This window comes from Scyliorhinus canicula, chromosome 8 (genome assembly GCF_902713615.1).
Source record: "Scyliorhinus canicula chromosome 8, sScyCan1.1, whole genome shotgun sequence".
In the NCBI taxonomy this organism is placed as follows: Eukaryota; Metazoa; Chordata; class Chondrichthyes; order Carcharhiniformes; family Scyliorhinidae; genus Scyliorhinus; species Scyliorhinus canicula.
Window position 1 is genome coordinate 101,502,940 of NC_052153.1, and position 27,569 is coordinate 101,530,508.

At 42.8% G+C, this 27,569-nt stretch overlaps 1 protein-coding gene across 12 annotated transcripts in view; it reads right to left on the reverse strand.

The window, feature by feature from the left end:
- The window catches only part of LOC119970415 (casein kinase I), a 332,753-nt gene that overhangs the window by 65,949 nt on the left and 239,235 nt on the right, over positions 1 to 27,569 (reverse strand). For all 12 annotated transcript variants that reach the window (XM_038804994.1, XM_038805003.1, XM_038804997.1 and 9 more), the window contains one exon: positions 14,450 to 14,684. In XM_038804994.1, the coding sequence (XP_038660922.1) occupies positions 14,450 to 14,684 (235 nt within the window). The remainder of the gene's footprint in view (positions 1 to 14,449; positions 14,685 to 27,569) is intronic.

Genomic DNA, 27,569 nt, shown 5'->3' on the forward strand with positions numbered 1-27,569 from the left:
ACCTGAAACAGTGGTTATTCCAAAGTCTACTTTACTTACTTAGCAATGCGGGACCCAGGATCGATGCTACTAAGTGGTAAGTAGATTAAATCTTCTGTGAAGGTATGGGTTATGCCTGGGGATAACTTGAAAACATAGTTTGACCTGAATAGCACCCACCAAAGCCTACATAGGAGTCGGGGAGTGAGAATCCCTGTTCACCATTTAGAATGTCGGCCCCTTTTGGTATAGGGGGACTTCTAAGAATAGTGGTGAGTTTTCAATAACACCATACAACTTCACACGTTCCAGAATTTCAGAGGGTCCTGACGTACATCTTCAGCCATATATCCCATCCCCTACGAATTGGAGAACGAAAGATTTGGCCCTATACTTCCAACAGTATTACACCTCATGGTTTACTTTTCTTTTTTTTAATAAATTTAGAGTACCCAATTATTTTTTCCAATTAAGGGGCAATTTAGAGTGGCCAATCTACCTATCCTGCACATCTTTTAGTTGTGGTGGTGAAACCCACACAGACACGGGGAGAATGTGCAAACTCCACACGGACAGTGACCCAGGGCCGGGATTCAAACCCGGATCCTCAGCGCCGTAGGCAGCAATGCTAACCACTGTGCCATCGTGCTGCCCATGGTTTACTGTTCTAATACATATTTGTTTTTCACTCATACCCAATTGTGTTGGGGAACTGGAAACATCACAACGCTGCAACTAAAATCCAAGAATAACCTCTACAATGTGCCAGACAAGGAAAAGAATAAAAACATAATTAAATGCACGCGTCAACAAAGAACATTTTGTAAAAGCTTTTATCAGTGATGTTCTTCCCCAATCTGAAGTACCAGCATGCACACACTCAGTACCACTACCCAAGAACTATGATAACCCATGGCACTGAAAAATGACCAAGGCAATCCAAATGTGGCTCTATAAATAGTTTTCATTTATTATTCAGTAAAAGGACCATTTTTTATTCAATTATGAACAATTATTTTATGTACTGTTGAAGCTAAACATTTGTTTTTCAATATACTGAACTTAATTGTTATTATTCTGAATGGAACCACTCATGGCCAGTTGAGATACAGCTACAGATGATAACAAACAAAGGACAACATAGTCACTTGTCAAAGAACAATACCTTCTGTTATGTAACAAATCAACTTTCTTCTTTATGTACGAATTTCATGGTTGACTTAGCCAGTCACCATTTTAAACCTCCACTCAAAATATTCCCGTACTCAGATGGTTCTGCTATAAGTAAAACCAAGGTCACAACAACAACATTCATTCACAGCAAAATTTACAACCTACCTAACAAGGATTCAAGCAAAATAAATCCTGATGTGAAAATGAGCCAGTACTTTACGATATTCACGAACCATAGTATTGTTAAGCATGAAGCACATTTATACATGCGTCGCAAAATTTTCTTGAAATAATACACAGGATTTCAAACTTTTCTTCTCAGAAGGTACTCAACTGCACACAATGAGGTTCACCTGTCACTTGTAAAATGGCACCAGCAGAGACACCCTTTTTTTAAAAAAAAACGGAGCAGTTTCTTGATAGTCTTACGTTGTTTTGATGCTTTAATATTTTTTCCTGATTCCCTCATTCTCCCAAGATCAAAACATTCTCTCCTCAGTTCTTGCTGGCAAACTTTTCTCTTCCTTTCATGTTTCATAGAAATGCTCTACTTTCACCCCCAATTTCATGCTAGCACTGTACTGGTATTCTTCCCTGTATTTTCATACTCTCCTGCATTTTGTAGAGCTCCAAGCGCTTATCTTCCCTACCAAAATTCCTTTCTCCATTAGACTGCTAATTGAAAATGAAGAATATGCAGGTTTATGGGAAGAAGGCAGGAGAATGGCACTAAGTGAATTGCTCATATGGAGAGCTGACGCTGGCACAATGGGCCAAATGGCCTTCTTCTGCACTGTAACAATTGTGTGGCTTCCATGATACGCCATGGTTTCTGTTGTTTCCATCATGGCAACTATGGGTTAAAAGCCATATTCACACGCCGAAAATAACCCAGATAATCAGATCGTTAAGTGCAATCTTGTTCCATATCTCTAAAGGGAGGAACCAACTTTGTGAGTTTTGTTTGAATCTGCATTAGATAGGCAGTTCTCAATTTGAAAAATACTGGATTTCCCTCACTTCCAATTAATTTTTTTATGGGCAGCAGGCCAGAAAATACCTAGTGGGAATCCATCTACAACTGCAGTGTTTGTGCAAAGCAAAAATGTCTTCTTAGTAATGCGAGAACTGTGACTAATTTCAACTAAGTATTCAAGATTCAACAGAAAAAGAACAGATTCACAATTGGTATGATCCCAGACCGGACGATCCAGCTAAGGACCAGTAACTTTAAAAATAAAACTCAATTAGTTACCAAGAGAATAAAGCCACAAGATTTCACATTTTCAAAACAGAAGAAATTTTACAAAAGTCTACAAAGCAAATAGCAAATGTTATCTATTTTATATTCCAACATCTAGGACGAACATGAGATAAACACTAATTAAAAGACAAACTGGTCAAAAACACCACAAAGTATGGTTGTAAACACCATAAGTTGTACATTAAATAGCAGACATAAGCAAGACAGGTCCCCAAAATTTCTTAGCAGCCCATCCACACATCAAAGAGTCACTAAAATTATTTGAAACGCCCTTTGTCATGAGGAATTTCAGTTCCTCGCCATAGAATCCCTGTAGTACAGAAGGAGGCCTTTGGCCGATTGAAGCTGCACCCATCCTCCACAAGAGCACCCCACCTAGAACCACTCCCCCACACTACCCTCGTTACCCCAACTAACCTACACATCATGGGACGCTAAGAGGCAATTCAGCATGGTCAATCTTGAGACTATAGGAGGAAACCTGAGCACCTGGGAGAAAACCCGTACATACACTGGAAGAATGTGCAAACTCCACCCAAGGCTGGAATCAAACCCGAGTCTCTGGTCCTGTGAGGTAGCAGTGCCCTTCAAAGAGCACGTCCAATCCCCAAACAACAGCAGCTCTACTCTACCCGAGTTCCATGGGTACAATAGTCATCCAAAAGCCACATCCTCAAACTTTCTCAGATCTGCACCCAGGTCCAGCCATCTTGGTCTTCTCTTCAAGCTGAGCTGACATACCAACAAGACTGCATCCTCCCGGTGTTGGCCAAATTACACTCCAAATGTCCGAGAACAGGCACAGCCCCAGCTTCTCAACTACAATGCTGGCAACATCTGCTTCTGAGCTTCCCTGAACCCCAGCTGTACTAAGCAAATACTGCTCCTGGGCTTCCCGAGTGGAAAAAATAGCACGCAGCTACCAATGGTTCTCAGGGCTTCCCTGACCCTGACCCCCCCCCCCCCCCCCCCCCCCCCCTCCCCCCCCCCCCCCCCCCCCCCCCCCCCCCCCCCCCCCGCTGCCTCAAAAGCATGATGTGATGGCTACGCTTCAACTGCACGGAGCCAACTCTCTTCTGTCTGCTCTTGAAAGACCCATTATGTGGGCTCACATTTGCACTGTTAACCCCATCTCAGAGTAGATTACCAGAGTCCATGCGTGGCCTGTTTCATTTTGTTGCTCTCTGCGCTTGCAACAGAGCTCCTGGGCATGACTTGAGTTTTAGTCTCAAAATGGTATAGATTTTCCCATATCGTTACAAAACCTATTTTAAGTTTGGCAGTAATGGGGACTCCAGACAACCGTCAGTCAATAATCAACAATAAACTTTATTTATCAACATGTACTATATACAGAGTGTTGCAAATCCAAGATCGGAGGAAAAAAAGCCCGCTTTCTTTTAGGCCGCGCACAATCCCAACATATTGGATGGCTAGGTCACATGGTCCAACCAGTGCCCACCCCTTAAATGGGTCACTTCAACATCCATCCCCCTACAGTTCCTCATTACATAGAGATACAATTATTAAAAACCCAATCTATCAGGGGATTTCCTTTTTATTTAGGGGTGACACACACCCTTGGTCGCAGTCTCTCCATGGGAGTTGTCTCAATTAGGCCAGCCTCCCTCTCTGCTCCTCCTTGTGCAAAGTATATCCTCCGCTGCTGTCTCTTCAGTAGTAACAGGCATCGGGTCTGTAAAGGCCTGCTCGGTTCTTCACTACTTTGATTAGTACTGCTGGCTGGCATACTTGAAGCTGACGACACTGCCAATGCTTGTGGAGGCTCTTTTTTTCTCAAAATGGTTTAAATATTTCTTCAGGATCTTATCATGGGCTCTTACCTCATAGGATACTGGCACTGCCTTTGCCACCACAATTCCTGAGACCTAGCTAGGACCACTTCCAAAGTTCCTGACCAAAAATGGGTCGTCCACTTCAAATTTCCTCTCCGACTTTATGAGGCATGATTTCTTTTTTTGAATACTCTGCCTAGGCTCCACCCTAGGTGAATTGGACATTCTGAATTCTCCCTCTGTGTACCTGAACAAGCGCCATAGTGTGGTGATTAGGGGATTTTCGTTGTAACCTCTTCATTGCAGTGTTAATGTAAGCCTCTTTTGTGACCTAATAAATAATATTATTATTAAATTTGGAAGTACCAGGCTCAGCGGATCAGCAGCTGTGCTGGAACTATACCAGTGATTTTGTGCGGGTTGATCCTGTAGGATAACAAAAATCTCACAATCTTCTTATCTATGGATCCTGGTGACTGCATCTTCATTCCAGATTTGAACATTCGGACGGCTCATTCAGCCCAACAGATAAAGGATGGATGATAGGGTGCTGTCTTGAAATGCATAATGCAATTGAATGCCATGAATTTGTGGAGCTACATACTGGTAAAAGTAGAACCTTATCTGAAACCAGAACGTCAGGTATTCAGTGGATCCAGAAACAATTATGCAATTTTTCGACCTTTGCATAGGTGAGCAAATTCATCTGGTATATGTCCGTCCACTTTGCGCATCCACCAACAAAAATAACATTGCGACCATGATAGGACGCACATAATCAACATGTACTCTGATCCAAGCTCGACCTGGCCATTCCCACAGATGCAGTGTTGATGTAGCTGTTAAGTTCTGCTGTACTTGACATGGATCACATAATCTAACCATGTCCACTCTATTGGCGTCAATGCTGGCTCGTCGCACAAATCCTCACCAACATTTTCATCTTGGATTTGCCTGGGTAAGCACCATGTAATTCTTCCAGGTTTGAGATCCACCACTAGTGATCCCCAAAGAATCGCACCATCCTCGAGCTCAATCTGTCATTTGGAGTAACGTAACGTTCCGTAGCTTCTGAAGCTCGACCATGAACCCCCCCCCCCTATTTAACATCACACTCTTGACCTTTGATAGCACAGGGTCCCTTTGCGTCCAAGTCCTGATCTGTTGCACGGATTCAGAAAGCGGCTCTAAAAAGTTCATAGTCATTAGAATTTCTTCTGGTACTCGTGTGGAGATGTTGAACATACAGGTAATACGAGACGGCTCAAAGTATCACCATCTGCTATTTGGGGGCCAGGTGGATGCTCCAAAGTGCATTCATATGCCGAGTGTATCAATGCCCATCACTGTTGAAATCTCTTTCTGAGGTGCCTTCCAAAACCACCTGGTGTTTTCTCAAAAATAACCAAATTAATCATGTATCTACTCCAAAACTTCATCATTCCCAAAAATTATTTTAATTCTGTGATATCCCTGGAAGTTGGCACTTCCTTTATATTCTTTTTCTTCCATGTGATGCAGCCCTTTCGCTACTCTGTACCCAAATTAGGTTATTTCGCTAGCCTGAAACTTACATTGCTCTCTTCTCAAACACACTCCAGCATCCCTAAACCTTTTCACCACTTCTTCCAACCTAGGTAAATGCTCCTCTTCTGTAAAGCCGGGAATGAATACATTGTTTAAATACACCACAACCCGGAGTAATCCTTGCATCGAATTTTCCACCATGCACTTGAAAATTACACGTGAAGATACCCAAAAATGGTAACCGGGTATACTGTGTGTATTGATGGTCACATATTCCTGGGATGACTGATCGAACTCTCGCAGCTGATAACCATGGATCTGACGTTTGTATATATTAAGCCACCAACCAATTTAGCATAGGTCCTTGATCTTCAGTATAGGGTGTGTGCGCAATTTGGCAGCTAGATTGATAGTTTGCTTGCAATCCCTGCAAATGCGGACTGTCATGTCAGGCTTGATGGCAGGAACAATTGGAACTGCCCACTCCGCAAACTGCACCAGTCTTACGATGCCCAGATTTTCAAGGCGTTTAAGTTCTACTTCGACTTTCCCCAACATGGAATAGGGTGTCGATGTTGCCCTGTAATACCTTGGCATGGCTTCGGGATCCACGTATATCTTAGCTTGAAGCCCTTTTATTTTTCCTAGCTCCTCTTGGAAAACTCCTGGATACCTTCGGAAGGCCTTGTACAGGCCCCCCTTACTCAGTTTGAATATCTCTGCAATTCAACTTACTGTGTTGGAGCCAGTCACGTCCGTTTAGACTTGGTCCTTGTCCGAACACGACAATAAGTGGGAGCTGAGCCAACTGCTATTTGTAAGCATGACCAGGGTCACCGTGGTTCCATTGATTTTGAGCGTCTCTTGTGTGAATGGCTACCTTGGCTGTGGTAAGTTTTCAGCTTCAACGGTTGGACACTCTCCTGCAAGTAGTGAACAAGTTTGCGCCCCTATGACAGTTGCTGAAGCCGTGGAGTCCACCTCCATTTTTAGTGGTTGTTCATTCATTAACAATATCATGTTTATTGATGCCACTTTGCCCACTTCAATGTGGTTTAATGTTAACCACATTCCACTCTGGTGACAATCAACCTCCCATACAGTGGACTGACGCAGACTTCTGCCCCTTTCTGGACTTGGCAGACTCTGTTCTTACATCTAAGCCTAAAATGACCTATTCTGCCACACCTGAAACACACTGCTTCGGTATCTGCACTTCCTCAGGGTGTACCTTCCCCCACATCTAAAACACTCATCCAATTGGAAGACAGATTTTACTAATTTTCCCGAATCGAAAACTCTCCATTCATCTACACAGGCACCATCAACCTGTGCTGCTGCTACCTGCAGCTTCTCACGCCAACCATGAACCTTGCCTCCTTGCACACCTTGCAACTCTTAAGCGACTTTTTCGGTCCTTTCCATGGACACGACCTTTTTCAGATCGAGCTCTGACTCAGCTGGCAACTTCTTTTGGATTGTTACGTTGTTTATCCCACTTACTAGTTTATCTCAACAGAACATTTAGAGATGCACCAAATTCGTAATATTCCTTAACCTTGCAACAAGATCCGCCACAGACTCTCCTGGGGCCCTGCCTGTTGAATTAAATTTGTATCTCTGAAAAATGATGGATGGTTTTAAATGGCAACGATTGCTGACCCGTTTCATGAGCGTGGTACATTACTGAGAGTCTGGAGTCTCTGGGTTAGTCAAACATCTTATTAATCCATATGTTTGAGTGCCGCATGTTGTAAGCAAGATAGTGCTCTGCTTTTCTTCCTCCTTTATATTGTCCACTCTTTTTTTAAAAAGGCATACGCTCTACATATTGCACCCAATCTTCATTTGCTTCAAACGGTTCAAGCTTACCGAAAAATGGCACGATGGTAATAAGTTGCCTGGTTGCTGAAATCATTTTGAATCAGAATGCAAGCCTCTTCCACTCTATAAAATAGCAAACTAATGTAGTAATGGGGATGATCCAGATGATCACCAGTCAATAATCAACTATGAACTATTGTTATGCATCAGAGAATACATCCCTGGTGCAGTGTCACGTAATCCAGTGACAACTCCCAAGTGAGTTGCCACTTCCGTACCTCTTAACTCTTTGCTGCAATACAAAGTTAAAACAAAAGAGAAAACATGGGGCTAGGAATTGAGGCAAGCAAACAAATTATTGGGTGAAAAATAGTTGACAAGAATCAATGGAGACTGTGTCGAGAGTAGAGAATTTCTCAGGACCAGACTCTCTCTCACATCGGGCGAAGCAAGCCACCGATGTCAAGGTTTGGAACAAGAAAAAATAATGGAACAGAATGTAAGCAAGAAGAACTGCAGTTGAAAACTTACTTGCTGTTGAAGGGGTAGAGTTTGGGACGTAGGGAGCGCGCACTTGGCTGCGGAACGGGGATTTGGGAAGTCTTCTGACGCTGTCAGGCCACTATTCACGAAAAAGCCAAACCACAGTCAGGCAAACAGAAAAATTGTAAGCTGCATTGTAGACAAGGGGATTGTTGTGTCACACATCCAAAAGAACTGGAAGGAAGTTGGTTGAAGTATAGAACCTAGGAGCCGGGATCCAGAATGGCAAGAATTTAATGAAGATTGTGAGACTTGGAACTCATGAGGAAAGGTTCCAATTATATATCATAGTAAATCAAACACCAGAGGACCTAAAGGTTCAACATTTATCCGTTTGATAGGGTATAAAGCATTTATGCTGTTTATAAAACTCAGTTCACCCAACAAAACCAGGAGTTAAGTTTGATAACAAATGAATGAAGATTTTAAATGGAGCATTTCTCAGCTAGACTGTTGTCAGTTGCAGAAACAGTAAGAAGTCTTACAACACCAGTCCAACAAGTTTGTTTGGAGTCACTAGCTTTCGGAGCACTGCTCCTTCATCAGGTGAAGGAGCTGTGCTCTGATAGCTAATGGCTTCAAACAAACCTGTTGGACTGTAACCTGGTGTTAGGATTTCTTAATGTGCCTATCCCAGTCCAACATCGGCATCTCCATATCAGTTGCAGAAAGGTTTTGATTTCATCTCCGCAGTCAGGAAGATGATGAAAGCATTTTATAATACGTAGCGACTTTACGGTTAGCGAAATACTGCAAGTCTGGTGCAACACTTGAGAACACTCTTTAAGATAGGCTGGTTTGTGAACTCCGCACTGAAGCTATTCAGAGGAAGCTGCTTGCTGCAAGAGATTTTACTCTCAAGCTGCTATGGAAATGAGCACGTCTATAGAGCTAGCAACAAAAGAAACTTCAGAGATAGGGGCTGGAGTGAATATCCACAAGGGTACAACCATGTCACTGATTTACACAGGTTGGACACTCAAGTGCAAGAATGTGGAAAAAAGTGCCATATTGTAAAGTATGTTGGGCTCTGAAAACTTCAACACCAAGTATGTGCAAAAAAACACCCACATCTAAACAGACGAGACGTGCCTATGACTTAGGAGACAAAGTTCAAGACCACTCAGAAGACAATGTAACCAAGCAACTTCAGGAGCAGTAACTAGCAGTCTTATTGGTGCAGGGTGATCAGCAACGTTTCTGGACATTTCCAAGACTTGAGGGTCACTAATGAAAATGGAGGTGGATATGGGGTGCAGTTGTATCATTAATACTGGAGACAATTTACAATCAAAAGCTGAAACATCTGTCTTTAAAGGGGTCAAAAGTGATCCTGAGGGCATACACAGAAGAGGCTGTACCATTAGGGCAGCACGGTAGCATTGTGGATAGCACAATGGCTTCACAGCTCCAGGGTCCCAGGTTTGATTCCGGCTTGGGTCAGTGTCTGTGTGGAGTCTGCACATCCTCCCCGTGTGTGCGTGGGTTTCCTCCGGGCGCTCCGGTTTCCTCCCACAGGCCAAAGATGAATAGGTTAGGTGGATTGGCCATGATAAATTGCCCTTAGTGTCCAAAATTTCCCTTAGTGTTGGGTGGGGTTACTGGGTTATGGGGATAGGGTGGAGGTGTTAACCTTGGGTAGGGTGCTCTTTCCAAGAGCTGGTGCAGACTCGATGGGCCGAATGGCCTCCTTCTGCACTGTAAATTCTATGAAATTAAAAGGATTACATTCTGGTCAAAGTGTTATACAAATGTTTGTTTGTATAAAGTGTAAGTAAATGGGCAGAAATCTTCCTGCTTTATTGGGTAAAGCAACACTGGTAAAGATTAAACTCAACAGGAGAGCAGTAAATCAACTAGTGGAGTCCAAAAACAACCTACAACAACTCCTGGAGAAATGAGATGCTTGAAGATTCACTAGTCTCAATGACCGGAGTTGAAGTACAATTAATGATCAAGCCAAACACTACACCAAATGTCTCAAAGCTACAACCTAACCGTACATTATCAGGCCAAAAGTCGAAGAACTAGAAAGGCTAGTCCAAACAGGAGTCATTGAACCAGTTGTTACAATGATGGGGTGACACCAATAGTTCCTATACTGAAACACAAAGGCTCAGTGAGACTATGGTGGAGATTTTAAAATAACTATTAACCTGGTATTTGTTTGCTGGACTTTCTGGAGAACAGGAATTCAGTAAAACTGATCTATCGGAGGTATATTTGCAAATGAATTTGGTTGCAAAATCACAGCCGCTACTCACTATCATGATGCACAAAGGTCGGTTTCAGTACAGATGACATCCTTTTGGAATAACATCTGCTCCTGCTCTTTTTCAGACGTTCCATGGGTCAAATTCTGAGCGGACTACATAGGGTGAATGTTATTTAGGTGACATTTTCAAAGGTTCGAGTGAACAGGAACACCTGAAAAACTTGGAAGCTACTCTGAAACGTCTACAAAACCTTACAAGTTCAAAAAGGAAAAGTGCAACTTTTGTGACCTGGGCCACATCACAATCGCCAAAGATGGCTTGCACAAGGAGACAATGAAGTTGACAACAATCTTAGAAGCACCACACCCTCACAACTTGAAACAAGAGGTCATTTTTAGAATGAATAAATTATTATGGTAAATTCATGTTAAACATAGCAATACGATTGAAGGCTTTCCACACTATGTGCCAACAAGTATGGTACTGGTCAGAAGAATGCAGAAGTGCATACAATGAGGTAAAAGATGCTTTACAGGAGTCAGAGCTGTTGGTTCACTACAATCCCAAGCTGAAGTTACAACTTGCCTGCAATGTGTCACATTGTGGGGTTTGTCAAGTCGCCTCGCACATAATGCCTTCAGAAGAGGAACAGACAAAATTGCTTCATAAAGTTTTACTAGCACAGAAATGTATTACACCCTTCCACAAAAAGAGGCTTTGAGCATCATACAGGGTAACAATGTTCCATCACTACCTTTATGGACATTATACAGTAGCACAGTGGTTAACACTGTTGCTTCACAGCTCCAGGGCCCTAGGATCGATTCCCACATTGGGTCACTGTCGGTGCGGAGTCAGCATGTTCTCCCCTTGGCTGCATGGGTTTCCTCCGGGTGTTCTGGTTTCCTCCCACAAGTCCCAAAAGACATGCTGTTTGGTAATTCGTACCTTCTGAATTCTCCCTCTGTGTACCCGAACAGGCGTTGGAATATGGCGACTAGGGGCTTTTCATAGTAACATCATTGCAGAGTTGATGTAAGCCTACTTGTGACAATAAAGATTATTTATTATTTTACTCTTTTAACAGATCATCAGCCCTGGCTGACAATATTTGGTCCTTAAGGGTACACCTTCTTTTGCAGCTAGCAGGTTACAAAAAATGGTCGTCGGGTTTGTTGGCACACATGTACGATAGCAATATCTAAGTCAGAACAAATTGTAAACACTAATGCTTTGTCAAAATTGCCTTTAGAAGGCAAGCAAGAACCTGAAGAACATTTTGTCAACATCCTGTATTTCTTACTAATGGATAATGTATCTGTGACTTCATCTCAAATACGAGGTATACAAGAAACGATCCAGTGATGGGGAAGGCGTTGGACATGGTCCAAAAAGTAACAATGTCAGCTGCTCATCGTAAAAATCCAGACCTCAAACCCGAAACCATACAAAGACTTAATTTGACAGTCCAGAATGAAGTTCTATTGTGGGGAGTTCGTGATTATTCTTCAGTGCTTATGCAGTAAAGTCCTTGGCCAACTACATCAGGGGCATCATGGTGTGGTGAGGATAAAGGAACTGGCACGCAGTTATTTTTGGTGAAGAGAAATTGAGGCAATGTCAGTCCTGTGTAAAACTAAAACACTTGCAACCATTACATCCGTAGGAATGGCTGACTCAACCTTGGCAGAGAATACACAGACTATGGAGCTTCACACGTCCCTAGTGATTGTAGATGCACACTCTAAATGGCTAGAAGTCGTGAACTTGAAATGGACGACAACTGAAGAAACCATCGAGAAGATAGGCATAATACTCAAGATCTGGTACACTCGAGCTGATTCTAAGTGACAATGGTACTCAGTCCACTTAGAGGGAGGACTTAGCTGTTTACAGCACATAAATGCAGCTCCGTACCGTCTTGCACCAAATGGGTTGGTCGAACATTTCGCTCAATCACTGAAACACTCCATCAAGGCATTGAAGGGCCACGGTACATTGGCACGGAGAGCACGCAAATTCTTAAATGTCTTAGCGGAACACCACACACAAAGTTCACGTGCAAATCCGCTGCTCAAAAGTAAACAGAGAACAGTTTTGATACCACCTGATATTTCAGAGATTGACAACTGACAAAAACCACAGATTGCTAGGAGGGAACAAAACATATATATGTGCGTAGAGATAATGCATCAGAGAGTCTGTTGTCTCAAGGTTAAGTCACTGTAATTGCACTAAGTAAAGGGGAAGGGATGTTATGTATCAGAGATGTTGGTGAAGCATCATGTGATGTGTAGTGACATCAGCAGTGAGGTGTTTGCGCAGGTTTCAGCTCTCCATCTTAGTCTGAATTAATAACATCTCTAAAAACCTCTCATTGTGTTTGGAAGAATCCAAGAGAGTGGCACCTCCAAAGCTTTTCTCTGCACGCCCATTCAAAGATACAACAAACAAGAACTATATACAGTGTCGCAACACCTGCTGTACTTTCTCCACTTCCAAATCCAAGAGCTGGGAACAAAAGCTACTCTCTCTTTTGGGCTATGCGCGCTCCCATCGCATTGGATGAATACATCACATAGTCCAACCTGAACTCACCCCTTATTAAAGAGGTCTTGCTTCAACAAGTTTAAATTACCATCTTATTTGTTCACTATAGTACCACTTCTTTTTAAACAAGAGAATTATTTACATTTCTCCTCTGACCAAATTAGTTCATTCTTCACCAATATTTGAAACATGAAGAAACTTTCTGCAGCACAAAGGAGGAAAGTAGTGCACGGAATTTCAAACATTAGCATTGAGAGAGAGAGCAGGCATCAATTTATTCATGAACTTTGAAGCAAGTCTGTGCAAATTTCAATCATGTGAGTTTACTATTCTAATAAATCATGTGATTTACTATCAGCAAGTATACAGTGAAGTTTGGTTAAAACCTTTTAAAGTTTTATTTCTAAACTTACAAGCTGCAGAGTAGATTTCCAAGTCTCTGTAATGATCATTCCAGGCTGACTAAGTTCTAGACTGCAAATCTAGCCAGAAGTTAGCTAATTCAGACAGCATGGCCAGTCTGATTGTGGTGCATTGATAAAATAGGTGGTTCTGTAGTGACTTGGAGACAAACAGTGTGCAGCAGGTACTGGTTTTATGATAGTATGGGGTCAAGAGGTTGGCTTTCAGGAACAGTGAAACTGTAAAAGTAGGCAGCTCACCAAATATCCTTAAATAGTGGCAGCTAGATATACTGTCCCCTCACATTATAAACCACAAAACCTAAACTGGTATTATCTGAACATGGAGGTCAGATTGTACATGTGAACTTATAACACAGTATTTGATAAACACACACACAAATTTGCCTTTAAGATTAGATATTTAATTTAAATTTAGCTATCTTTACTTGGTATTTCAATTATCTTTGCTTAAACTTTACACTTGAAACCTCTGACTATATTTCCAAAGATAATTTACAGCAGATTGCAGAAAGTTCTGCAGCATGCCACAAATACATTTGTGTATGTCGAGTTATTTTAATTCAGATGGTTGGAATGGGTCAGTGAAATTGATTCTACTGACACCTGAAACCACAAATGTGGGGGAAAATATTTAATATGGTTTCCATTCTCTATGAACATTTGGTCTAAACTATGATTGAATTTTCTTCTTCTGTACCAATCACGATAACTTAAATTGCAGCGTGTATGCCGACCTCGTCTTACTTCTCTTATATTTTGGTGCAAGGAATCAAGCAATATGGAGATGCGTTGTGAAGATGCGCTGAGTTTAAAATACGCTCATTCTGGTTCGGATGCTGATGGCATTTCAATATGGCGATACCCACTGTTCACTCTTACATAGATGTCTAAGTTGACCTCTGTTTTTGGAGGTTTCAGAGGTCAACTTACATGCCAACACTTACGGTGATTTGGTTACCATCAGAATGTGCATTTGTCTCAACATATTTTTAATGAGGTATGAAAGACAAGTAATAGCTTATCTCAACTTAAATACATGTTTTCAATCTAACACACAATTCGAATTAAACCCATGTTCTAGCTTTTTTTAAATCTTTACATGTCAGTTATGACGCCATCAACAACTTTTGCAATTAACGCCAGATTACTTACCTTTTCCTAAATGTGTATTTATGCTCATGTATCTGGCTGTTCCGGTAAGGCTCTTGTGTTCTCTGTAAGGGATGTGCTTTTTTGTTTCTGGGTCTATGTATTCTTTAGCAAGGCCAAAATCTATTATATGAATTACATTCTGGTTTTTGCTTCCTGGTCGTCCCACTAAGAAGTTCTCTGGCTTTACATCTCTGTATATCAAGTTCTTCGAGTGAACGTACTCCATTCGGGAAATCTTTTGAAGGAGGAAGTAAGGAAAGAAGGGAATAAGTAAAATATAAAATGACCATATATCAGGAATAAAGCATGTGTCAACTACAAAAGCATCAGTATCAAAAATATGCTCTTGTACAGGAAAACTACTGATACCAAAACATTTGGACTTAAACAACAATAACCGCAAATGTGACCACAAGTACTTGTAACATTACAAATGGCATGATATATTGAATGAAATCGATTTATTGGTGCTGGGTCAATGCACTGCAGGTATTAAGTATTGCTGACTTGGTCAACAACCACCATCTAATTATTGGTAGGGAGTACATCTCTGTTTACGTGCTCGGATACGTCTGCTCAGGACTCCAATATTGACCCCATCAAGACCATGGGAGTCAGAATGAGGATGCCCAGCTTAAGTGCGTCACAATTAGGGTGCATCAAGGGAGTCTTCCCACAGGAGTCAGCAAATTGGTTTTTCTGTTGCAATCCCAACAGGCTGAGGCCGGCAAAATAATTTAAATTTTAATAGTGCCGTTTCCCTTAAAGACATCAACCGTTATCCACACTATTTCCCCCCAACCCCCATCTATGAGCCCAGCCCACAATCATGATTGAAATCACAAAGCGGAGGCCTACAAACATCAGCTGGCAGCCTCATGCAGCAAATACACTGCCACCAGGGTTACCATACTGGGCTAGTGCGCAGTCAATTCCAGCCCCACTTGTCCCCGAGTCACAAGACAGGTGAATTAACCAATAGTTCTTATAACAATACGCCCTTGGCTGCCTAATAATTACAGTTACCAGGTTTGTAAATGTAAATAAAATTACAGTTTATTTATAACAAGAACTATACGGCAAATACAACTGGTTAACTATTAACTAATTACGAACTCCCCACTTTAATTTTCTCCAAATAGGTTTTATATATATATATCTATAAATTATATAAATCCCCCCCCCCAACACACACACACAAGGCAGACAAACAGAGAGGTGGGAAGGGGTAAAAATATGAAGCAAAGGGTAAAGAAAGTGTCTTTGTTGCAGGTGATGGTTTTTAAGCAGACCTTCCTTCACAGCAAGCTTGCAGGTTAAAGTCTCTATCTGCAGCCTGTAATGAACATCTCTGCAGATTTATTCATCCAGGTTCATTGCAATTCCAGAGTACAACAGGCACAGCCTTTCCGGAGAGAACAGCAAGTTCCTTTATTTGCAGCCTGTCCTGGTTTTCCTGTCGATAGATTTATTCAGTTACTCTATGTCCAGAAATACAACACAAATGGGCTTTCTGGAGAGAAACACGGAGGAAAGAGAGTAGGATCTTCTCTCTAAGGTGCCAGGAGTCAAACAAAAACTCACTGGGACTCCGAAAAGCATTCCACTGGGATAGGATCCAATCACCATCTGGTACTGGGTGGAGTATGGCCTTTCGGCCCATTCACTGGCGACCAGCCAATCAAACTGAGTCCCACCCCATCTCTCTCTCCCTCTTCTTGGTGCCAACAAGTCTGAAGCCTCCTGTTCAAACCAGCAGGAGCTCGGATCCTCTCCGATAACTTCTGAATTCTGCTGCTTGCATCAAAGATACATGTCCATTAATTCTGCTTGACTGAAAGATACATATCCATTAATCATCCACGGATTAAAAATTATAACTGCAAAATAAAAGAAAGGGGATATAAGGGAATAAAAATAATGGATCCTTACGCCAGTGATGACAAGCTGCTGTTTCATACTAAAAAACCCAGGGCAAGAGCTAGTCCCACCATATCCAGGTCTCACCCTAAATGATAGCCATTCTGCTGAATACCCATCAGAGTTACAATTGTGAAAGGAAAGTACTTGTATTTATATGTGCCTAACATGGCCCTGTGGCATTTCACAGCATACTGTGGCCAATAAAGTAGGTGTTGTAATCAGCTGTAATGCCAGGAAATGCCGCAGTCTAAACAACAGAGATAACATCGCTGGATTTAGTATAGTGATAAGAATTGAAGGATCAATATTGACCAAGAGACCAGGAAAACCTTTCTGCGCTTCAAATAGTACCATGGAAGCTTCAACACCATTTGAGAGGGGGACAATGCTTCAGCTGAATATCTTATCGGAAACCTGGTAACTCGAAAACTGCCACATTCCCTCAATATTGCACTATCATGAGAGCCTGGGTTGTGCACTCAAGTCGCCGGAGTGTGGTTTGAACCTTAGACCCGAGTGAGAGTGCTACCACGGAGATATATTGCCCCTGAAAGCTCATGGAATTCGAACACCAAACATCATACAAAGAACAAAGAAAAGTACAGCACAGGAACAGGCCCTTCAGCCCTCCAAGCCTGTGCTGTCCATTTTGCCCATCTAAACTAAAATCTTCTGCACTTCCGGGTTCCATATCCCTTTATTCCCATCCTATTCATGTATTTTTCAAGATTCGCCTTAAACGTCACTATCGTCCCTGCTTCCACCACCTCCTCCGGCAGCGAGTTCCAGGCACCCACTACCCTGTGTAAAAAGACTTACCTCATACATCTCCTCTAAACCTTGCCCCTTGCACCTTAAACCTATGCCCCCTAGTAATTGACCTCTACCCTGGGAAAAAGCTCTGACTATCCACTCTGTGTATGGCCCTCATAATTTTGTACACCTCTATCAGGTCGCCCCTCAACCTCCGTCTTTCCAGTGAGAACAAACAGAGTTTAGGTTTGACCTCAGTCTAACACTTCAAAAAACCTAAGTTGTTCCTTATAGGTGGGATGCCGTTTTAACATTTGTGGCATAGGTTGTGTTAGTAGCACTTTTCACCAGGCTGTCCAGAGCCCTGTCTCCTGATAAAAAATAAGTGAGCGCCATATTTGGTCTAGTAATTTACCTGGGCAAAACAACAGCCAGATGAAAATGGAATATGAAATTCAAATTGAAAGAAATCTGTCACTGAACAATGACGTAAAGAAGGATCAGAGAAATTAAAGTTCGAAATAAAACAGACTGTTAGTGCTGAACACAAACACCATGGATTGCATGCATTGTGTTCATGTTCTTGAGCACAAATCAGTGTAACAAAAGCATGTTTGTAAAGATGGGTAGAAACTCAAAGACACCAAAAGAAGTAGAAACTGAAGAGACAAAGGGAAGGAAAAACAATCAGATTCATTAGGGAAAAAAAGTAATGGGAAAATTGATGGAATTTAAGGCTGACAAGTTCCTTGGGCCGGATGGCAGGCATCCTCGGGTCTTAAAAGATGTGGCTGCTGAAATAGCGGATGCATTGATCGTAATCCTCAAATTCCCTAGGTTCCAGGAAGGCCTCAGCAAACTGCAAACACATTGATTCAAGAAAGAAAGAAGGGATACCGAAAGCAGGAAACATTAAGCCAGTCAGTCAAATTCCTATCATTTGGAAAATGCTAGAATCCATTCTTAAAGAGGGAGAAGAACATTAAAAAAATCATAATACTATCAGATCAAATTGCTATGACTGGGATGGGAAGAGTGCAGAGTTGATCTAGCCTCACTACTCCACAGTCCAATCATTAATATAAATGTTCAATTGACTCACCAAATTGGCCAATTAACAGAGACTTTAACCAGGCTTCTTTCAATAAACTCAAGGATTGAATTATTATAAAACAAAATTTACTTTCTGAAATAAGTTGCAAGAACTGGTTAACACAATTTTTCTCTGAAAGTACAAACATCTATCCCTTCTCAGAGCACACACACAAATAAAGAAGAGGTAAGGGTCTCTGAAGAGATAGACAGTTGAAGGGTAGTCTTTGAAAAAAAAAGGGGGAACATTTCTCAAGGTATCGAAGTTCTGGATCTGGAGTTTCCTCCTGTGTAGACAGAGCACGAGTCCCAGTAGACGTCTGGAGGTTCTCAGCAGTGGGGCAGTCGCATGGAGCAGAATATGGCCAGATGAATTCTTATTATCTCAGCCTCCCAGGTTTCCCAAAGACAGACAAGTTCCACTGAGATGAGGATTCCTATTTGGATCCGAAGGAGAATGTGAGCTTTCTCACTTTCTCAGTTCAGTCCCAGCTGAATTCAAAAACCAAGTTTGAAACTTAGAACTCACCAGTCATGTGATTTCCATTAAATTACTAGTCTTTTGCCTTTTAACAAGTCCCCCATCCTATACATCAATTAAAATAATTGCAGAGCAAACAAGCACACAGCTCTTCCCCTTTCAAGTACAATGTTGGTCACATGATTTCTTGGACAAGGCATACTTGTTCCTAGTCCAAAGGTTAACTTGTTACTTTTTCATTTAAAAAAAATCCAAGACTTCAACAATGGAAAGTCCTTCCAAATTTTCAAAGAAAAATATAGTTCATGAAGATATGTTTTGGCCAACAAAATCAACATGGTTTGAGAATGGTAATTATTCTCAACAAAGTAAGAGTTCAGTGAGGACAATTTGAAATTGCCTTTTTGGTAGCAAAGCAAGTTTTGAGGAGGATACAAAGCGTCTGCACAAAAATATAGATAGATTAAATGAGTAGACAAACATTTGGCAGGTGGAGTATAATGGGGGGGAAATGCGAGGTTGTCCTCTTTGACAGGAAGTGCAAAAATGCAGATTATTTCAATGTAGAGAGCCTGCAGAGCACTGAAATATAGAGGGTATCTGAGTGACCTTGTACACGAAAAACAAAAAGGCAGCATGTAGGTTTGGAAAGTAATTAGGATGGCAAATGGAACATTGGCATTTATTGCAAGGAGAATGGGTTATAGAAGCAGGGAAGTCTTTTGACAACTGTACAGGGGATTTGGGAGACCAAACCAAGGATACAGTGTACAATTTGGTCACCTTACAAGAGGACATACATTACATTGAATGGAGTTCAGAGAAGTAGGTTGATTCCTGGTCTGAGATGTTTGACTTATGAGGAAAGGTTGAGAAAGTTGATACTATACCCATTAGAAGATTGAGAGATAATCTTAATGAAACATAAAAGATTCTAAGGGAACTTGACAGCGTAAATGCTGAGTGGATGTTTAGTCTTGTGAGGGAATCTAGAACTAGGGTGCACAATTTGAAAATATGGGATCGCCTATTTAAAATTTTGAAGAAGAGGAATTTCTTGTCTCAAAGGGTCATTAGTGTTTGGAATTCTCTTCCCAAACAAATAGTGGAGGCTGGTTCATTGAATATATCCAATACGGAGTTAGGCATATTTTTGGTGGTTTTTAAAATAAATTTAGAGTACCCAATTCATTTTTTCTAATTAAGGGTCAATTTTAGAGTGGCCAATCCACCTACCCTGCACATCTTTTGGGTTGCGGGGGCGAAACCCATGCAAACACAGGGAGAATGTGCAAAACTCCACATGGTCAGTGACCCAGGGCCAGGATCAAACCTCGGACCTCAAGCGCCGTGAGGCAACAATGCTAACCACCACGCTGCCCTATATTTATGGAGTTAACAGTTATGAATGACAGGCAGAAAAGTGGAGTTAAGGGCACAAACAGATCAGCTATGATCCTATTGCATGGTGAAGCAGGCTCAAGGGATAGAATGGCCACTCGTGCTCCTATTTCTCAAGTTCTAATTTTTATATTCATAGAATCATAGAATTTACAGTGCAGTAGGAAGCCAATCGGCCCAACAAGTCTGCACCGGCCCTTGGAAAGAGCACCCCACTTCAGCGCACACCTCCAACGTATCCCCGTAACCCAGTAGCCCCACCCAACCTTTTTGGACATTAAGGGCAATTTAGCATGGCCAATCACCTAACCTGCACATTTCTGGACTGTGGAGGGAACCGGAGTACCCAGAGGAAACCCACACAGACTCCGCACAGACAGTGACCCAAGTACCGAATCTTGGACCCTGGAGCTGTTAATGAACTGTGCTAACCACTGTGCTAACCGTGCAGTATTTGAAGCTTTTCCAATAAAAGACCATCACCTTTCTGCTGTTTAGTTACTATGTTGCTCCATTGTTTTCTCATTTCATTCCTTTATAAAAGGTACAATTTCTAGGTTTGAATATTGCAGAAACTAAACTTCACTCAAATTCCATTTTTACACGGTCAGTATTTATCAATTGCTTTGCTAATTACTTCCAAGCCAATACTGAATGAAATGATATTCAGAAATCATGTTTTTTTTTAAAAATATATACAATTAGACTTGAAAATATGGTAAAAATCCTGAAATATAAATGGATTTTCTCAAAGTTCTACTTTCAACATCTAATAATAATAATCTTTATTATTGTCACAAGTAGGCTTACATTAACACTGCAATGAAGTTACTGTGAAAAGCCCCTAGTCGCCACATTCCGGCGCCTGTTCTGGGACACAGAGAATTCAGAATGTCTAAATGACCTAACAGCACGTCTTTCGGGACTTGCGGGAGGAAACAGGAGCACTCGGAGGAAACCCATGTAGACACAGGAAGAATGTCCATACTCCGCACAGATAGTGACCCAAGCCAGGAATTGAACCTGGGGCCCTGCACTGTGAAGTGCTAACCATTGTGCTACCATGCCGCACAAATGCTTCTGTCACAGAATGATGGGTTAGATAAGAGTTTTAAGTAATGCGATGATATTTATTTTATTAAATGTACTTTTATTCAAAATTTTAAACTTTTGAAACACATATTACAAAGTAAAATCAACACAAAATCGCAAACATGCCCCCCCCCCACCAACTACCACACCTTGGCCCTCCCAGCAGCTGACAGTAATCAGTTCCTTGAAATGTTGTATAAAGAAAACCCCTCACTCACCCCTCAGAACACATTTCATGTTTTCCAGGTGCAAGAATTCCATTAAATTCCCGAGCCTCAACAATAGATGGAAGACTATCTGGCAGCAGGGATGGGGGCCACCAAGCTAGCTCGGCGGACTAGCACACGGAAGCGCAGTGGGGTGTGTGCATATGTTCGGTTTAACAAAGGAGTTGGGTTAAAGGGTGTTGTGACTGGGGGCCGGGGGGGAATGTTCTACTGACGAGGGAGGAACTTGGGTCAAGGGACAGCGAGGAGGTTGGGGGCAGAGGCTGCCTGGGGGCAGGCCAGTGGAGACGAGGAGCATGGGCTGGAGGCAGGTCCAAAAAAGGGGATGGCTGATCGGCGAAGGGGAAGGTGGGGGGGCAATAAGCCCCCAACTAGGCTGATCAACTGGAATGTTCAAGGGTTAAAAGGGCTGGTCAAAAGGGCATGTATTGTTGCGCATCTTAGGGGACTGAATGTGGAGATGCCGGTGTTGGACTGGGGTGAGCACAGTAAGAAGTCTTACAACACCAGGTTAAAGTCCAACAGATTTGTTTCAAACACGAGCTTTCGGAGCGCAGCTCCTTCCTCAGGTGAATGGAGAGGTATGATCCAGAAACATTTATATAGACAAAGTCAGAGATGCCGGACAATGCTTGGAATGCGAGCATTTGCAGGTAATCAAATCATTACAGATCCAGAGAGAGGGATAATCACAGGTTAAAGAGATGTGAATTGTCTCAAGCCAGAACAGTTGGTGGAACTTTGCAAGTCCAGGCCAGATGGTGAGGGGGTGGATGTAATGCGACATGAATCCAAGATCCCGGTTGAGGCCGCACTCATGCGTGCGGAACTTAGCTATAAGTTTTTGCTTGGCGATTCTGCGTTGTCGCGTGTCCTGAAGGCTGCCTTGAAGAACGCTTACCCGGAGATCAGAGGCTGAATGCCCTTGACTGCTGAAGTGTTCCCCGACTGGAAGGGAACATTCCTGCCTGGTGATTGTTGCACGTGCCCGTTCATTCGTTGTCGCAGTGTCTGCATGGTCTCGCCAATGTACCACGCTTCAGGACATCCTTTCCTGCAGCGTATGAGGTAGACTACATTGGTCGAGTCGCACGAGTATGTGCCGCGTACCTGGTGGGTGGTGTTTCCACGTGGATTCTTGGATTCATGTCGCATTACATCAACCCCCCACCATCTGGCCTGGACTTGCAAAATTCCACCAACTGTTCTGGCTTGAGACAATTCACACCTCTTTAACCTGCGATTATCCCTCTCTCTGGATCTGTAATGATTTGATTACCTGCAAATGCTCGCATTCCAAGCATTGTCCGGCATCTCTGACTTTGTCTACATTTATGTTCCAGAACATACCTCTTCATTCACCCGAGGAAGGAGCTGCGCTCCGAAAGCTTGTGTTTGAAACAAACCTGTTGGACATTAACCTGGTGTTGTAAGACTTCTTACTAGGGGACTGAAGGTGGTAATGTTGCATGAGACGCACCTTTGTGTAACTGACCAGATTAGATTGAGGAAAGGTTGGGTAAATCAGGACTTTCACTCTGGACTGGATTCAAAGACTAGAGGGGTCGCGATCCTGATCAATAAGCGGGTGGTGTTTGAGACGAGTAGAATTGTTTCGGATGTGGGAGGTCGGTACATTATGGTCAGTGGGAAACTGGAGGGGGTGCAGGTGGTATTAATAAATGTGTATGCGCCAAATTGGGATGATGTGGAGTGTATAAAGAAGATGCTTGGGAACATACCGGACCTGGACTCTCACAGGTTGGTCATGGGAGGGGACTTCAACACAGTTCTTGACCCTGGCTTGGACCGGTCAAGCTCAAAAACAGGCAGGGTGCCAGCAATGGCAAAGGAACTAAAAGGGTTTATGGAGCAGATGAGGGGTGGGGGGGGGAGGATCCATGGAGATTTGGGCAGCCGAGGGTGAATGAGTTCTCCTTCTACTCACAGGTGCATAAAGTGTACTCCCGGATTGATTTCTTCATTTGGATCAGGGCCTTTACTGGCAGGGATGGTGGACACGGGGTACTCGCCGATCACAATCTCAGACCATGCTCTGCACTGGGAGCATGGTTAGTAAAGACAGTAACCAGCGCCCGCACTGGAGGTTAGATTTGGGACTTTTGGCTGACGAAGGGGTGTGCGAGCACCTGAGGAAATGTATTCAGAACAACCTGCAGGTCAATGGCACGGGGGAAATTTCAGCAGCGGTGGTCTGGGAAGCACTGAAGGCTGTGGTCAGGAGTGATCTCGATGGGGGCCCATCGGGAGAAGATGGACAGGGCAGAAATGCACCGACTGGTTAAGGAGATACTGCAGATCGATAGGAGGTATGCAGAGACCCCATCACCAACAGCACGCCCTCCAATAACTAGGAGGGCGGTGCAACCGAAAAAGTTGCAAAAAATTATTTTTATGAAACCCCGCACCTGTATGTAGCTGAAAATCTCACCCCGCGGGGTCCCATATTTCCCCCCAACTCCTCCAAACCGTCCTTCTAAAAATAAGAGTAATGCAGTACGAGTTGTCAGATGACAATTAAACAAACACAGATGCACACATTAACAAGCTTAACATGCGAGCGGACAACATGCTGCTGTGGAAAGGTGTCAGCTGTGGCTCAGTGGTAGCCTCTTGAGCTGAAAAGTGTGGGTTCAAGATTTAATCCAGTGATTTTAACAAATAATCCAGACTGGCACTCCAGTGTGGCAACATCAAAGATGCCATCTTTCGGATCGAGGCCTGGTCTGCTTGCTCTGGTAGACAGAAATGATGCCAAGGCACCATTTCAAAGCAGGGAAGATCTCCCTGGTGCCATTGCCAATTTTCATCCCTTAATCCAACATCATCAAAACAGATCAATTCATCAGCTGGAAAGCATTTGCGGTTTGCTGAGATTGTGAAAGATGCAACATAAATAAAAATCTTTCTATGGATGTGTGTGGGGAACATTTTTATAAACAGCTGGTGATAATTAAAAATAGATAGTTTTGATCACCCCCATTTTACTCATGACTTTGAGTGACCAATTTTATGAGCAAGTGCACCCAGCAAGGCCAAGCAGTGTCAGCATGAGAGCAAGTTGTTATTTTCCAAAACAAAACTCAAGAGTATTTCAACAGAATAGAAAAACAGGATTCACTAACATCTGCATTAGCGGAGTTGAGGCTTCCAATGTATTTCTAATTTCCCAAGTACTGATGAGAAATTTGATAAGTAAATTCCTTCAGGCCTTGAAAATGATACAGCATATCAGATGCTAAATACTATTCATGGGCAATTTCTAACCTTAAACAAAGTAACAAAATATTCTGAACTAACTAGTCATGAACATACGAATTAGGAATAGGCCATTCAACCCCTCAAACCTGGTCCACTCCTCAGTAAGATCATGGCTGATAGGATTGTGGCCTGAACATCACATTCCAGCCTACCCCCATTAACCTTAGATTTGTGTCTAACGAGGGAGTCAATCTACTTCTACCTGAAAGATGTGCAATTATCGACTCCCCACTCAAACATGGATGAAAGAGCTGAACACCAGAGGCGAGGAGAGGTGACTGCCCTTAACATCAAAGCAGTATTTGACAGAGTATTGCATCAAAGAACCCTAGCAAAGTTGGAGCCAATGGGAATCAAGGGGAAAACTCTCCACTGATTGGAGTCATCCCTGGCACAAAGGAAGATGGTTGTGGTTGTTGGAGGCCAGTCACCTTAGCTTTGGGGCATCACAGCAGATGTTCCTCAGGAGAGTCCTAGCCCCAAAATCTTCTGCTGTTTCATAATGATATTCCCTCCATCATAATGTCAGACTCCTATTTATGACTACAGCTCCACCTTCAATACCATAATCCCAGCCAAGCTCATATCAAAGCTCCAAAACCTAGGACTTGGCTCCCCACTCTGCAACTGGATCCTCGACTTTCTGACCCACAGACCACAATCAGTAAGAATAAACAACAACACCTCCTCTACAATAGTCCGCAATACCGGGGCCCTGCAAGAATGCGTACTTAGTTCCCTACTCTACTCCCTATACACACATGATTGTGTGGCAAAACTTGGTTCTAACTCCATCTACAAGTTTGCTGACGATACGACTATAGTGGGCCGGATCTCAAATAACGACAAGTCAGAATACAGGAGGGAGATAGAGAACCTAGCGGAGTGGTGCAGCGACAACAATCTTTCCTTCAATGCCAGCAAAACTAAAGAGATGGTCAACGACTTCAGGAAGCAAAGTACCGTGCACACCCCTGTCAGCATCAACGCGGTTGAGGTGGAGGTGGTTAACAGTTTCAAATTCCTAGAGGTGCACATTCAAAAAAATCTGTCCTGGTCCACCCACGTTGTCGCTACCACCAAGAAAGCACAACAGTGCCTATACTTCCTCAGGAAACTAAGGAAATTCGGCAAGTCCACATTAACTCTAACCAACTTTTACAGATGCACCATAGAAAGCATCTTATCTGGCTGCATCACAGCCTGGTATGGCAGCTGCTCGGCCCAGGACCACAAGAAACTTCAGAGTTGGGAACACAGTCCAGTCCATCACAAAACCTGCCTCCCATCCACTGACTCCATCTACACCTCCCGCTGCCTGGGGAAAGCAGGCAGCGTCATCAAAGACCCCTCCCACCCGGCTTACTCACTCTTCCAACTTCTTCCATCAAACAGGAGATACAGATGTCTGAGAACAAGCACGAACAGACTCAAAAATAGCTTCTTCCCTGCTGTTACCAGACTCCTAAACAACCCTCTTATGGTCTGACATCATTAACACTACACCCCTGTATGCTTCATCCGATGCCGGTGCTTATGTAGTTACATAGTGTACCTTCTGTTGCCCTATAATGTATTTTCTTTTATTTCCTTTTCATTTCATGTACTTAATGATCTGTTGAGCTGCTCACAGAAAAATACTTTTCGCTGTACCTCGGTACACGTGACAATAAACAAATCCAATCCAATCCAATGTAGGATGTTCGCTGATGAGTGCACAATGTTCAGCACCATTCGTGATGTCCAAATGTAGCAAGACCCGATCAATAACCAGGCTTGGGCTGACAAATGGCAAGTAACATTCGCGCCCACACAAGTGCCAGGTAATGGCCATCACTAACAAGGCAAAATCTCATCATTCAATGGCTTTACCATCGCTGAATACCGCATTACCAGCAAGCTGGGGAGTTACCATTGACCAGAAACTGAACGGGAACAGCCATATAAATACTGTGGCTCCAAGAGTAGGTCAGAGGTTGGGAATTTTACAGCGAGTAACTCACTTCCCGATTCCCCCAATCCTGTTCACTATCTGCAAGGCACAAGTCAGGAGTGTGATGGAATACATCCCATTTGCCTGGATGTGCTGCTCCAACACATTCATGAAGTTGAACATCATCCAGGACAAAGCAGCCCACTTGACTGGCACCCCATTCACCACCTTAAACATTCACTCCCTATACCACCAATACAGTAGCCACAGTGTGTACCATCTACAAGATGCACTGCAGCAATTCACCAAGGCTCCTACCATAGCACTTTGCAAACCTTCAAATTCTACCACTTAGAATGACAAGGGCAACAAATGCATGGGGAAACCACCACCTGCAAGTTCCCCTCCAAGCAACACAGTGTCCTGACTTGAAACTATAATCACTATTTCTTCACTGTTGCTGGGTGACAATCCTGGAGTTCCTTTCCTAACAGCAGTGTGCGTTCCTACAAAGGACTACAGCGATTCAAGAAGTTAGCTCATCGCCACCTTCTCAATTAGCAATGGGTAACAAATGCTGGTCATGACCACAATGCCCACATCCCATGAACGAATATAAAAAAAAGGAGACCCTGCTGTAAGGGTCTTTCATGTTTATTCCCTGTTCATTAACTTATTCCCCCTTTCTTTTATTTTTGTAGTTACAGATTTGATCTGTGAATGATTATTGAACATGTCTTTTTAAGGCAAGAAACCTATACCTTTAATTCAACAAGAAGAATCCGGAAGGTTGTGCTGGTTTAAACTGGAGTTGCAAACCGACTGGCAGTGACAGAGAGATGGGTTGGGACACAGTTTGTTAGATGGTTAATGGAATGGCTCTGCCTGGTAACAGTTGGTGATTGGATCCTATTCCACTGAGATATTTTTCAGAGT